The sequence below is a fragment of the Centrocercus urophasianus genome, unplaced genomic scaffold, assembly GCF_019232065.1.
Source record: "Centrocercus urophasianus isolate 14NV4802_14NV808 unplaced genomic scaffold, USGS_Curo_1.0 seq_17, whole genome shotgun sequence".
NCBI classification, from domain to species: Eukaryota; Metazoa; Chordata; class Aves; order Galliformes; family Phasianidae; genus Centrocercus; species Centrocercus urophasianus.
Window position 1 is genome coordinate 25,228,399 of NW_024884722.1, and position 16,013 is coordinate 25,244,411.

The 16,013-nt window shown below is 34.6% G+C and overlaps 1 protein-coding gene across 2 annotated transcripts in view; it reads left to right on the forward strand.

Moving 5' to 3' along the window:
- The window catches only part of CTNNA3 (catenin alpha 3), a 408,816-nt gene that overhangs the window by 291,639 nt on the left and 101,164 nt on the right, over positions 1–16,013 (forward strand). For both annotated transcript variants that reach the window (XM_042817894.1, XM_042817895.1), the window contains exon 11: positions 9,955–10,155. In XM_042817894.1, coding sequence (XP_042673828.1) covers positions 9,955–10,155 — 201 coding nt within the window. The remainder of the gene's footprint in view (positions 1–9,954; positions 10,156–16,013) is intronic.

Genomic DNA, 16,013 nt, shown 5'->3' on the forward strand with positions numbered 1-16,013 from the left:
AAACAAAAAAAAAAAAAAACATCAACAAGAAAAGGATTTTTTTTTTTTTTTTAACAGAAATCACAAAATGAAAACTAGGGAGAAACAACAAACAACATGGCCTTCTTTTGTGTGTAATGTATTGAGCTACTGATTACATTGCTTTGGAACAAGACTGCAGTCGTGAGACACAAAGACTGTTCCTCCTCAGTGCGCTGACATTTCTGCATTTTCTCTAAAATCACAATACAGTAACAGACAAATTTGTTTTACAGTTTTCTTGGCCTTATTTCTGACTGCTGTCGTACTGTAAGTGTAGAAATTGTGGTCTTGAATAGTTGGAATGCCAGGATAAATTTTTAATGCATGCGTGCACATAGTAACACTTTTTGAGGGTGCATTTTACACAGATGTCACTGTGTGCACATCTTTGAGCAACAGCCTTCATGATCTCTTTGTGTATGTGCTTCCAAAATACGGCCTTTTCCAGATGTAAAATATTTTTTTTGTCCAGTTCTCTTTTTTTATATGTTGTACATCATGCTCCCCTACCCTGAAAAGGAAAGAAAATAAAAGAAAAATAACAAAATGAGAAACCCTAAACAGCAACATCGAGAACAGGTATCACAGTTATATACTGGATGCAGTGGGATGTTAGTGTCCCTAAGAAATGCTAGTAATTAGAAAAGAAATGGCCAGGTCAGGATTCATAAAAGTTGCACTGAAAAATGTAAACACTCAGTATTACATGGCATAAATATCTCAATACAATATAAACTTCATTTGTGGAAGGTAATATATTAACCTGAGATTTGCTATTCAGAATAATTTAGCTGGAGGGATATGATTCAAGGAAAAGAAGGAAGGAAGAGCAAAGAGGCAAAAGTAGATCTCTATTGCAGATTTCTTTTGGTTATTATATTTCATGTGGCCACCAGTAAACTGATACCTGATAGATTTTTCTGTTGTATATTGATCAACCAGTTCTCTGAGCCATGTTCACAGGTGTGTTGATAAATGATGGTGGTGGGGAATTTGATAAAATACATAAGGCATTACCATTGAATTGATTTTTATTTTATGCGAACGTTCAGATGAAATATCAGAAAGCCTCTTCATACTGTTGATTACTAAAAAATTGAATTTGTTTTTGATGATATGCTTAGATTGTATGACAGAGGAGGTTATATAGAATAAGTAGAATAAGTTGATGGGCCGGGAAGACTTTTCTGACTCTTTTAAAATTTCTCATGAATTTCTTTGGAGTGACAAATCTGGTGCTAAGGACACTTTGGGTACTTGTTTGTATTTCTGATCTGCCAGTTACTGAACACTGTGAAAGACAAAAAACGGTAACCCATTCCAGTTTTTAAAATTCTGAATTACTAGCCTTTTAAAATGTGTTATTTCTCTTTGTCAGTTAGTTTTGTTGCTTCACAATTTGAAACCATTTGCAAGTATCACTTTGTTATCTTTTTTTTTTTTTTTTTTTTAACCTTTTAATTTGCTGTACAGCCTTACACAGAGAGCCTGTATGAACTCCTGTGGCTTACGCCATTAGAGAAAGGAAAAGTGTGCTACAGTAATTGAATTGTGTGGTAGATTTTCCTTAAGCTTATATTTCAGGGAGTTAGCTGATTTAGTGACAAGCTAGCTTTTCTTTTTTTGCAGGTTTGGTACTTGGAAAGTTAGTAACTAATGGACAAGGCTACAGTCAGAAAATGAATGTGCATTAATGCTGCCATCAGGAAAAAAAGTACAAATTTGTGAAAGCTGAGAGTTACTTATTTCTGCAGGGACATTTAGGACTTTTGTACCCCAGTTCATACCTCGCCATTTAATTATTTTACCTCTGTTAAAATGTATTATGTGTGTTGGCTATTATGTAAAACAAATTAATACATGTTTGCCTAATGTTCAGTACAGCAGAAAAAAAGCTGTTACAGGAGATTATTGTTGTTTTCACCTGAATCATTATCAAAAAGTGACAGGTTGCCATTAACATAGAAATATTTTATTGGCATAACTGAAACAGTCGCCATTTAACATAACATAGTCTGCTATGTTACACACATTGTAAAGCAGGCAGTACCAAAGTCTCCTGGCAAAACAAAATGAGTGCTACATTTTCACATTAGATTTTTTTTTTTTCCCCACAAGGAAAATTTATTCTTTCTGGTGGTGATAAATTGACCAAATCCTCCAGTTGATTCAAAGAGTAACTTTGAGTATTCCTTAATAAATGCAGATTTCCTTTAAAGCTATTTGCTCCAAACTAAAAAGATTACCAATTGTTTATCTGTGGCATTTGCACTGAAATTATTAACTAGGGTATTGGCTGTGCATTGATTTGTAACATCTCTGCTTTGAACTGTTTATCTGTGATCTAGCTAGTTGACTGTTCAAAAGACAGTATCTGTAAGAATGGAGCTGAATGAAAAACTGTAATTCTTGGCACAAATTAAATCTTTCACATAAGCTAATATTCAGAAAACATTGCTTTGGGCACTTTTTAGACTTAAGGATTCTTTGATTTATTAAAAGCTTACTTGTTCTAAGAGAGTTTTTCATGAAGTTATATAATATTTCAGACATATTTGGATTTTGGATGTGGAATTTAGAAAGAAAACAATAAATGTTCTATTTCCTAGCCATAGAAGGGCAGAAAACAGGTTTATTTATGCCCTGTTCAGGGCCAAGTCATATTTCAGCTAAGGGAATAAAACTGCAGACTTCAGCTCTTCTCTTTTGGCAAAGCAAGTGGTAAGGAAAATTGAATTTCCTCTTTTCTAGCATTGAAAATATTTTTTTTTTCTTGGTAGTTTCTATCTGCTTTAATTCATCAACTTTCTAAGCAGCTCTGTCTTCAAAAGGTGCAAATAGGTTACAAAAGACTGAGCAAAGGCTTGTGGGGGTTGTATTGTGTGACTTTCTCTTTTACTGAAGGAGAATCCTCTCTTGTATTTAAGAACTCTTACCCAGACTGTTGTTACCGACTCCTGAAAAACTAGTAAGAGTAAATGGTGGGGAAAACAACAAACCACGTACTGGCCCTCACTTTACCCCACCAAAGAAAAAGCAGATGTGGAGAAGTCTCAATTTTCCCTTCCCCTTTTGTAGCCCATTTGATGGAAAAAGAAGCCTCCTTGAATTTTAGCCTGAGGAATGTAACAATAGCAAAAAGGGGAAGCTGTTGTACATTTTTTGAGAAGGGAATGTTATGAAGAAAGTAATAAATGTTTTGGATGTTCACTGCCATTTAAGAGACGAGACCCAGAATGAAGATAAAGAAAATGATAGTTGTGTGTATTTCGTCCAAGGAATGATACATACTAATTAAAGCAAAAGCTGATTTTTGAAGGCGAGTTATTCCTCATTACGCAGTATTTAAAAAAATGTGTGAAAAGTAGTCATTATGTTTAAGATAACTGAGAAGAAAAAAAAAAATAAGCTGACAGGTGGTAGCAAGTGTTCTGATGAATTTTATGACCAAATCTGTAAAAAGAACTTGATGATACTGATAGCTCTGTTTCAGAAATTTATAGAGCCCAGATATGTCATGTTTAGCCCTTGCCCTTTTTGGGTGAAAGTTCCTTCTGTATTTTCTCTGTATCGCATTATCAGAAAGTGATTCAGGATGGATGGAACATGAGGGTCTAGTTCAACCTCCTACTTATAGCTGGGCCATAAGGGCAGAGATTTCATGGCCTTTCTGAGCATCTGTTCGTTGTTCTTGTGGACCTCATTATTTTCACTGTTTTGTTAGTAGTTTTTTTTTCTCTTTTTCTGATCTTCTCCTGTTTCATTTCAGCTATTATGCCATTCATTAGCCTTACATCTCAGTAAAGATGGGAAAGACCAGAGTCAGTTAATCTATTAATGCCAACATACTTTCCTGACTAGAATTTCTAATTAGCATAGGAGATGAGACATGTATGCTTATTTAATAAACTTTTCTCAGGATCTGCTGGTGAATGTTGTGTCAGGTATAAATGTAGCTGGTGCTATTTGGGGTAGTTAGTTCTGCAGTATTAGTCAAAGTGCTACTTGCTATAGAGGAGGAAATGGGGGATATTTATCAGTCACCATATTTGTGATCAGATATAAGAAATAGAAATGTACCGTAAGAATTGTGTTGTGAGTATCATAACACTAGCAGAAAAGTCCTTCTATGTGACTGAGACAAAAAGGAAGGAAAAGGTGTTACAGTTCAGTGCTACCTAATATAGATGAGGTGGCCTTATAGGCAGTGTTTTCAGGACTTGCCACGATTTAGAAGTCAAATAAAGATTGAAGGAGTTTATTCTGTTGCTCTTTGAGAAGCTGGGGTTTTTGATGATGTTTTCTTGGGAAGGGAAATTACAGCTTTAGTTAATTTTTATTGAATGTTCATTATAGTTATTTTGGTGAAAACAAACCATTTTAAGAGAGATAGATTATTAATATAGTTACCCAGGTTAATAGTCTGAATAAAAGAGGCTGTTTACTTGCTTGAGTGCTAGATTTCTTTTACTACCTTACTCCTGCTTTCATGTCCTGCTACAGTTTTCAATTCATTTTTCTGTCTTGTCCTAGAAAATTAGCATCATATTATAGTGTACTAACACATGAAAAATGTTCTCTTTCCCCCTGTATTGTCGTGAATAATTGGAGTATGAAACATTTCCTTTAAGTTTTAGAATCAAAATTGATCTAAGTATTTTCAGCCACTTTTATAGCTAAAAGAGGGAGAAGAGCACTTCTGAGACCTATTTCAACAGAACAAATTTATAAAAAAAGATGAAGTGAATTGCCCCTTGAATATATCTTTTCTCTCAGATGACCTATGAAAGGTGTGTTTAAGATGAGAAGGCCAAATGATGATGTGGGGGAAGAGTTATATTGAGTTCATTTCAGCACTGCATGTTTCTTCAGAGAAGTTTCCTTGATCTTATAGACCTAGGGAAAAGAGGACTGTGTGGTTAAAGAAATGACCCCTACCCAACTGTGAATGCTTACGTTTTGTTGGTTTTGTTTTTTTTTTTTTAGCTCTCTTTATTTCTTGCCTATCCAGATGTCTATGCTTTTTATCTACTTTTTATATGTCTTTTCTTTATTGATTCTTTGTTTTTCCCTATGCATACAGGCTGTATGCTTTTGCAATGTACTTCTTGGCTTCAGAGACCCTGGAGCCTGATTCATGGAAGGCTGTAGGAAGGCAGAAGCTAATGTGCTGAGATTTTGACAGTTCTTCCTTTATTTCCAGGATATTTTGGAATAAATCAGGATGCTGAGTGGGAAACTAACCATCCAGGAATTTCTCTGTAGGCTGAATTTTGTGCCCAGAAAGTGAGAATAAAAACTGAAATATAAGCTGTTAGCATCTTAAACCATCCGCATCTTACTGAGATGATGTTAAAATGAAAGATGTAAAGAAAGAAAACTCTGGAAAGCATTAATGTTGTTGTAAGATTCTCACTCGTACAGAGTGAGAAGTTTTTGGTAATATGAAACCTTCTTTAGTCAATCAAGCTGATTGCTTTAGTATGCCAGCTCTTTAATTAATAGGCACAGTCTTTAAGAAATATTTTTATTTTTAAGGATTTTCTCCTGGGTTTTTTGCTTTTTAGTTTGCTTGATTTTGTTTGTTTGTTTTGTTTTTAGTTTTCCAGAGTTTGTAAGCTAGTGATTTGGAATCATTTTATGCATATGTGAATGAAAGCAAACTTCAATGAGAGGCTGCCAACTCAATCAATATTTTGCTCACCCTAAGGTAAAATCTGGAAAAAGAAAAGCAAATTTAAGTTAGTATTTCCTCTGAACAAAAATGAAGATAATGTGTCATACTACCTGATGAAGTATCTGAAAATGTACAAAGTAAAAGGACTCGGTGTAAAATTATTACTCTCACCCTTCAAAGGTCGTCTGCAGTGACTCATGCATATAATGACAGATCCTGAAGAACTTTCAGTAACTTTAAGGGGAGCCATCTACTCTTTCGTCTGCCCACATTCATCTTCATGTTCCATCACTGAGTTTAGTCAGTCCAGTCATGCTTAGATTGCCCTTCATAAGTCAATACTGTTTGTTCCTAATCATCTTCTGTCCTTCACTGGCCTAGAAATGCCTTCCATGAGGCTTTTTTACTTTGTTTTCCCAGGAACTGAGGTGGGTGCCTCAGGAAATTACCTAGATCTTCCTTCTCCCTTTTCTTTTTTTTTTTTTTTTGAAGTTGTATGTAACAATTTACCTTTATTTACATTTGAGATTTCAGCTGTGAGGGTTTTGGATGTGCTGTGCATTTTTTTAATGCATGAGTAAATTGGATTTGTGCAGCATGTTTCTCAGTATGACTCTTGGTCTGAGGCAGAATGAATGTTGACAGCTAGATAGATTAGCAACAAATAATGTCAAAAAATATCATGTAGTTTTAATTTTAGCAGGTAGAATATATTTAGTGAATACAGTCAGAGAAGAGAATACATTTTTTTTTCCCCTTTTTCTGAGTAATTTTTCTACACTCTTATTTGTTTTAAATTCCTTCATTGGAGTTGGCAGGGACTTGCAACATTAGGTGGTGACCGGTGATCTCATTTGAACAATGACTGGAATATAGATACTGTGTTAAAACTTTTAGAAAAAGTCCAAGTGCCAAGAAAATTTGTTAAATAAAATTGCAGATGCGGTCGTAGTGTTTTCTCTGGATGTCTGTGTGTAGGAAAGTGGTGGGAATTAAAAGAAACAGCTTTGTTTTTATGCAAATACAAGAAGAATAGGAATGCCCTGAACTGAATTATGTTTTTTTGTTTGAAGTTTCTTTGCTTGCTATTTTCTAATGGCAGCAGTTGGTAAAAGATAGGGATCTTTTTGGTTGGGTTTAAGTATCACTTATTAGTTTGTACATCCAATTTTATTGTTTAGGCCTTGCAGCCTGTATATGTACTGTTTCCCATCTTTTCTTCAAGAGACAAAATAGAGTCGTTAAGAATATGCACAGGCAGAACAAGCAGGGCTGACAAAGTTACTACAACTAAACTTTTCTTTTTGTACTGATCTTAAAGAATGGGGAGATGTTTCTGAATGGGTTTGGAGAGTTCCATATTCACAGAAGCATTCTGTGATGCAGCAGTTTCATAAACTGAACTAGAGTTTGTAATTTTGTTAGAGACAGAATCCCAAGATACACGTCTGATGCAGTTTGTAATTCAGGATTACCTGTTGGTATGTTTTGTCTGTTTGCTATCATAGTTTAGCAATTTATTTTGTAAAGTAAAATGCAATTCAGTGCTAATAATACAAAATAGTAATAATCTGAGTTTACAATAAATTTATGTATTCTGAATTATGTTTTATGGTTTAATGCAAGAGAAGTTTCATAGTGGTGCTTCTGAAGATATGATACGACTAATACCTTCCCATCCTGTCTTTCTAATGTACAGAAGTCTCTGAGAGACAACAGTTCTTAGGTTTATGTAGAAAGAGAAATTCAATAACCAATACAGAAACTTTCAAGTGTTTAAGCTTTAAATCTGCAAACATATTCTGATTTTGTATTTTATCCTTTATACTGTAAGTTTTATTTTATGTTTATATTACTTTGTCCATCCACTAAAAATAGAATATGCCCTTTGCTGATACAAACTGGAATTGTAGCATAATACATACTCATTCTTTCTGTAACCCATGATGCTCCTGCTAATGTTCTCTAGCTTGATCAGCATTCCTCCTCAGGTCTGTTACCCTTTGGTTTTATGGCCTGTTTTTCTTATTTTGATGCCTGTTTTTTGTTTTTTTTTTTTTTTTTTTTTGTTCTTCATCTGTTGTCCTTCCTGCTGATGTTCTTTTTTTTTCCCCCCATTGCTATATATTTATCAAAAACTGATTTGTTGATCAGAAATACAACTTTACTGTTGCTACTGGAAAAGCTGATGTTCGGCAAAGCAGAAGCATTGTAATCTCTTCTAGAAAAGAAGTTGTATAACTTTTCAAATATAAACAACATTGTTTGCTTGGCACCCTTCTGAATTAATCTGTGCTTTCGTTTTCAGCTGTGTGAACCCACTGCTTGCTTCTATCAGCTTTTAAGAAGCTATTTCCTAGTTCTGCTCCTCCCGGTCAAGTTTTTATTCATTTTAAAGTGCTCACATTATGCATGGGTAACTTGGAAATGCTAGTATGTCATGCTCCTGTTGTATTTATGTGCATTCTAACAATTTTTCTGGCTGATGTATATTGACATCAAATTCCCTCCTGTCAGGTCATAATGTTGCATAGACCAGAGTCAAATAGCAAAGACAAGTTCAAGATAAGTGTCCCTTTTGAGCATTCCAGAGTTTTCAAAGTGTGTCAAAAAGCTTGATTTGATTTTGTCTCAGCATATGGCAACTAAATCCACTAAAAAAAAAGAAGTCAAAAAGAACACAGTGAAAACAGCTTTGCAGTTCTGAAATGTCTCTGTAGGAGGTGATTGCCAGATGGAAATGTTTGATTTCTAAGGAAGATGGAGTCAGCTTGCTTCAACCCCTATCCATCGCAAAGACACTGCTGGATACCTCTTTGTTTAACTACGTAACTAATACTTATTCAGCTCCCATTTGCAAGTTTGTATTACGTAATCAAATGTTGATGACGCTCTGTAAACATTAAATATTTATTATACTCAGAAGATAGTAATTGCTCTGATATATGTTGTTTTCTTACAGTCTTATGAAAAAATAATGATGTTCTATTGCATCTTTAATCCCTTTTATGGGGTAATTTGAGGATGCTTATTTTTTTGTGTAAGCTTTTGACTAAGAACATCATCTGTAAATCCTCTAGTGTCTCATACAGGAACTGGCATCTAAAAGCAGGGACTTCGTGACTTTCTTAAGTTCTATGTCATACATATATTTTACATTGGTTAACATCTCCCTGTCCTTAAAAATCATGTTTAGCTTTATACTAGTATACTAGGAGTGTAGTATTTAGAATGTATAGGTATTTACACAGGAGAAAAAGCACTGTAATGTGTATATAATTTGATTGTTAAGGTAAAAATTAATAGCTTATAGCTATGCTGTGTCAAATCATTTAGATCGAGTTGGCAATAAACCAGTTGCCACAGTGTACAAAAGATGAAGAAAAAGACATTTCTTCATTTTTTAAATGTGGTTTATGTTTGTGAAGTGATAATGAATTCTAATGAGGGAAATTCTAGTAAGAGAGTTTTGTAGGAATGAAAGCTTAATATTGGAATGACAGAGTTGATTGAAGAGGGGATATTGTGAGGCGAGAGAACTTAATGAAATAATGTAGATGTACAGGCAGGCTGGTGATGCTATCTGTTGATAACTGATTAATTAAGAAGCATATTTGTACACTAATATTATATAAAATATTCATAGTAACATAGTAAGTGACAAGAAGTATTGGTATAAAAATGTACTACAACCTGTTACAGCAAATAACCAGCGTGCATTTTATAATAACGTAGCATATTGCACTAATCCAACATACGATTTTAATGCTAGCCAAACATATTTCTCTATTAACGTAAGATTTATCATAAAGATCCTAACATGCAGGTTTAAAGAAATTACTTGTTGGGGTTATTATTTTTTTGTCAGTGATTAATCTTTTATAGAACCTTTTATCACCGTAGTTTTGAGAGAGTCAATAATAAGTAACAGTAATAATCCCTTCAAATTTTAATTCATACTACAAATATTCATGATTTATGTAAGACTTTATGGGTTTGATGTATTTTAACATTTCATAACTGAGTATTTTATTATTGTCCATAGGATAGTATGAGAGTACCTCCAATTTCCATCAATCATTACGTTTAAGGATTTCAGAGAGTTCAGTTTAAGTGTCATGTTTTAAGTTTGTTATCCAAGCCTGTGTTGGCCAATGTGTTTCCACTGGAAGAAAAATAAAACACAGTTCAATGTAGAATGTGTCCGATGGTGTAAAAGACATGCAGTCTAAAAATGAATGTTGTTTCATTTGCAGAAAGCCATATTCTTGAGGACGTAAACAAGTGTATCATTGCATTGAGAGAGCAAAATGCTGATGACTTAGATCGTGCAGCAGGTGCGATCCGAGGGCGTGCTTCAAGAGTAGCTCATATTGTTTCGGGTGAGATGGACAATTATGAGCCAGGGGCTTACACTGAAAGAGTGATGAAGAATGTTCAGTATTTAACCAAGAGTGGTAAGTCTCATTTCTAAACTATGTTTCCAATTTCTTAAGTAGTATAAGCATTCTTTTGTACGCTACATTTAAAAGAAACTGTGATTTTCCTAATCTAAGCATTAATTATGCACTTACGTTTCATCGTGTGGTATGTTATCTCCTTTCAGAATGATGTCCAGTTAAGATGATACCATACAGTTTGAAAATATGTTTTAAAAAAGAAATTACTTTTTTTTATATAAGGATTTCAACATTCGGAAGATCTGCACTGGAGATTTTACATCAACACAATTAGCAATATCTGGAAACTTTCAAGTGATGAGGCAGCAGCTTTCTGCTGTGTTTTATTGGCCTCACTGCTTCTGCTTTAGGTAGATAAAAGGCAAGCTTACAGGGAAGGAGAATTTTTGTATTTGTTTAAGCCTACCACTTTAAAGATTATTGAATTAAACACCATCAGATATTTTCACATTTGCTATGCAAATATGGAATTTTGGGAAATGTTTAGCAGCGTCAACTTCCTTTTTTATACTTAAAAGAGAATATTCTACATTGGAATATCTTCATGTTGGGGGCAGGGTTATAAATGTCTCAGTCTGTAAATAATTTCTGGTGTTCATGTAAACATTGTAAGTCTGAGTATGATACAGAGGCTGGAAAAAGATCAGTTGAGATGGAATATATATCAGTTGTGTCTGTATATATGCTACTTTTTGTGAAAGACCATCTAGCCAGTCTGAAATGTAATTTCTCTCAAGGAGAAAATAAGAGGAACTGTCAGCCATTTCTAATTAATGGTTTTTCTACTTGACCTTCAAAGGGCATTTCAAAGCAATGAGGCTGTGTGGGTGTGAATGAGATTGGTATTAATACTATTTGTGTATTTGAACACTAAATTTTTGGCCTTCTGTAGTGTATATACTCAATCGAAAAAAAAAATCTATCTATTCAGGTCCCAGTTTTCTTTAGTTGGAAGTCTTAACAGTGAGGCAGTTATTGCCATTAAAATTCCATTAAGAAGTTTTCTTGCAAGTGTGTGCATCTCTAGAATGTGGGATCCAGCTTCATGAACTCAGACATTTAAATCTTCTGTCAATCTAAATGGGTTTCTAATGTGTTACGTTTGATTGATAATTATTTTGCCTCAACATCTTTCATGAGTTCAAATAGCTCTGGGACAGAAGCACCTTTATGTGAAACGAGTGAACTGACGTACCGAATAAGATACAAAAGCAACAGAATAGTGAAAATATTTTGAAACAGAATTGTCTGGTTTCATCTCCTTCTTCAACCAGTTCCTAAGAGAATCTGGAACTGGGCATGACATTCTTCTTTCATAACTCTTGAAAGTACTGTAACACATAATAGGGGAAGCTGCAATTACACGAAAGCATGGTTTTGATTCCCATGTAAGAGCTAAGCACTTCTTTTGGAACTGGTAATATTTAAACACATTAGCAATTGATACTGATTTCTATTCTGTTACATTGCTGTGACAGTACTATGTAATATGCCTAAACTAACATGCTTAGAAGAGACAAGACAGAACTGGTTTGGGTTGGAATGTCTGGCTGTGTCAAGGGATGTCAAGCATGGTGCCATTTTAAGAAATGTCTTCAAGCTACAAATCTAATATTAGATTATTCAGTGAGAGTTGTGAAAAAGAATATGTATTTTTCATTCTTATCCTTACTTATATAATCTGCCATGATAAACATCAAATAATGTGAGGATTTTGATTTGGCTTTATTTTTGTACTTTTTCAAAATATATGGAAAATGCAACTGAATTGCAGCCCTCAAGTTTACCTGTGTCATTGACAGGTCTTTCAGGAGCTTGCTAGAAGCAAGGTGAGATTTCACCAGGAGAGAACTTCGTCTTTTCTGTGCCATTATCTCTTTAGTTAGCTTATATGAGTAACCCATTGCAGTGAAGTGCATCCTTTATGAATAATGAAAAGGTAATACGCTACTGAAGAAATATTATGGGATTATACGATTAGTGAAAATATAATTACGGAATAATAGTGTACTACTTATCAATTGGAAAGGAACAAAAATGCACGTGAAAGTACAAGAATCTGTCTGAATCTGTCTCATCTCTTGGAACACTTTGCATATATTTTGAGATGGCAAAGTTGTCTGTTCCCCACATTATATTGTAATAGCTGTACAATGAGTGTTAAAAGTTGATGTCTAGGTTCCCAGCTCAAGGGATATAATCCTGTTCAGATACCAGTTGTTTTTAACAGCCAAATAGATCTTAAAGCACTGTATAATGGAGTGCCTGCTTTTTAAAGTTTACTTTATGCCTCTCATCTGCTCTGTGCCTTCTCAGTCATGCAACAAGAAGAAAAGCCAATCAATCACACAACAAAGCTCTGTAGAACACCAGTTAAGTTGTAGAGTCCGGTACTATAAGTTTGGTAATATCAAAATAAAAGTTGTCTTTGCTCGCTTTACGTGCATTATGACTTCATGTTTATGTGATCATAAGCAATTGTTTTAGAACATGATTGCTTAACTCAATTCGCTGGATGGACTTTTTCAGATATATATCAGTGTCACATTTTGAAGGGACCCATTGTCTGTTGGATCAACTTAAAAAGTAATGGGGAAGAAGAATGAAGGAAGACAATTCAGTAGCTTAATTTGTATTTTCCCTGTCTGTACAGAGTCCTTGTGTGATGCTGTAAGTTCGCATGGCTGAAGATAACTTTAGGGTGCAGGACTGAGTAGTTTGAGCAAGCATTCCGACTACACCCTATTTCTACATTGAGACAATATAGACTGTCTCATTTTATTCCCAGGTTTCAGTGGGAAGGACAGGAGAGTGTGGGTTGTAAAGAAATTACAGAACATTTCATCAGCCCTTCCTCCAGAGATTGGAAGTCAGCATTGAGTATTGTGTCCTGGATATGCATGCTCCAGTGTTTATGTAAAACTTTCACTGACTACTGGAGAAAAGAGTATTCAGCTGTATGTATACATATTCAATGCAGGCAGTAGTTTAAACAAGCATTGTGTATCTTAATTTTGCAAATGCAAAGGTGGTAGAGATGCAAGCTGGATTTTGACATGTTTAGTGTTGGATGTGTTAATATTGGTACCTCTCCATCATTCCTAATTGCTGGCAGTGATTAGAGTGAAATATGCAGATCCTTGAATTTTCATAGGATTTGTGTATTGCTTCTTGAAAGCAAAATGAAACTTTTAAGAAAGAGTGATTATAAAAACATAGGTTATTTCCATCTTAGCGTGAGAATAATTGTTTAAAATATTTAGTGTATTTCTTTTACTACCTTCCAGATAGTAATTAATAATAAATAATTTATCTTATGACATCTATCCGATGATATAGTAAAAAGGCCCATATTTTTTTTTTTTAAAGTAATGCCTATAGCTTTCTTTCATTGCAAAGTATAATGATGTATGTGCATATTCTTTCTACACATGTATGTCTGTATTCATACATTTATGAAGTATTCTGGTTATTTAGATCTAAGATTCATGTGAATAAAGGGAAAAGAGTAAAGAGAAATACTTTAACAATCTTAAGGAACTAGTGGAAGTATCATACTCTGAATCACTGGAGCTTTGAGTCCACTTGTTTTTATGCCAGCAGTGCTGAGGGCTGCCCATTTTCCACAGCTTATTTTAGACAGAACTATGAAATACCTTGTGTAATTCACTTATGTATAGAGCTTAACTTTAAGTTTAGGAATACTTATGAAACTACTTTTGAAATAAAAAACAAATGTAACCATTCTCACACAGTAGGTCAGCTGTAGGCATTGTTCTGAAACATCCATCATTTATTTAACCACTCAAAAACACCGTTTTGTGTGCTGAGACACAAAATACTGAGCTGCTCCATCTGAAGTGTGACTGAACATGAATCAAGACAGTTTAATATGTGAGACAGAACAGTAATAGATGCCAAATGTGAAGCTATACGTGGATTTGAAGATTTCTTCCTGCCTCAGAAAATATGTATGTCATTCCAAAAGCAAGGCCTCTTATTTATTTCTGGTGAAACTACAACAGGTACAAAGAGCAAAGAAACAGTTTGATAGAGAAAATTCTCAGCTATAAAATGCTGTTTTTTAACATAAATACCACCATTAGCTGTTTTCACTACAGATGTTTTTTATGTGGTTCGTCATCTGGTTAAGTACAAGTGTACAAGTTTTTAGACATTTCTTAATCAGGGAAGACCTCATGTCTTACAGTTCCGTGACATACTTTATGAGGCTTGAGGAGCTTTCAGTTGAGTATTACTTATTCACAATTATTTGAGATAACACTTGGGTACTAAGGAAAGGAAATTTTTGGCCCCATTGTCTTCTGTACAAGACTGTCACTTCTATTGAAAGACCATCTCAAATTCCTAGCATTTATACAGTTTGTATGTTTTTTTCTTTTCTTGGTGTGAACAGCTCCACCAGGATTAGAAAAGTTTTGGCTACAGAGGGCCAAAAATGTTTACCTTTGGGTCCTGTTTTGGACACTTTTGATTTGTGTTTAAAATCCTTTAGAAGTCATGTTACCTTCTTTGAAACATTTTTATATAGTTTTGTCCCAAAATTCATTCAGTTCTTCCTGACCCAGTTTCCCTGCTCTATTGGTAGTGTTTGCCAGTGTCAGTAAAGAATGTATTTATATTTTACATCTTGACCCCAAGGTAGATATTTTGGCTGCTTTGCTGTGTCTCATCTCGCTTTGCGAGTGACCAGTTGTACAGCCTCTGTACTTACACTAATGTACTCCACCCAAAACAGGAGTTTCTTGTGTGGCACTATATTAAATGGTTCTGCTTGGTGGATTTAATCTACTGCATTGCTTTTCTCCAGGAAAAGATCATTTATCTTAGCAAGAAAAGTGTTATTGACTAGATCTTCCTTGCATCTGTGTTCATGCCTTGCATGCTTATGTGTGCCAGCTAGTAACGTTGTGTTTTCTAGATGGTTCACTTCATTTTTTTTCAAATATGGTTTCTGGGCTTGGAGCAACAGCTTACCTTATGTAACTGGCAGTTTCCTTTGTCTGCTGTGAGCATCATTTGCAGTAGAGGGATTCTGTATTTTATCCAGTTAAAAAATGTTACTCTTCCTTAACTGAAAGACACCAGCCAAGGAGGAAGCATATGGAGGCTTTGTGATGGGTTTTGTCTTGGCCATACATTATTTTATTCTTTTTTGCCTCCTAAGCCAAAATGGGGAGAGAAGTATCTCCAGAGATTTCACTGAGTTGCTTAAAAACACATCAGCAGATTACATGTGATGAATCAGCTCTTCTGAAGGTCCATATCTCTTGTATTGTAAAAGGTAACAATATGACTGGGTGACTTTGAGGTGGCTACAAGTTGTTGAGGTTGGTTACAAGTTAGTTGGATGAACCTCTCTGATTTTGTATAACTTAAATTGCATTTGAGCTATAATTTAAAAAGATAAAGAAGTATTATATATTAAAAAAAAATACAACACATTTTTCACTGCTTATTCATTACACTCAGAATGAGGTTTGAAGATAATATTGTGCTTTGTTATTCGACTCTGTTTAGCATTCAAAGGTTTTTACCCTGGCTTGCGAAGCTCAGACTGCTAAATGTTTGGAAATGATTGAGAAGAAAATTGATTCAAAACAAAAAGAACAAAACCCCCCAAAACCTGTAGTGAGGCTTCCCCTGTAGGGGAAGTGAAGTTGTTAATGTATATTAAGTGCTTTTGCCTCCTACAATTAGTATAATGAATTTGCATCCAACTGTGTTCCAGGGTACAATTTTTGTGGTTCCCACATCCCTCCCCATGGAATTGCCTTTGTATGTTCAGTCCGTGCAATATGATAAATTCTTCACTGCTTCTCTTTGCTTGAGGC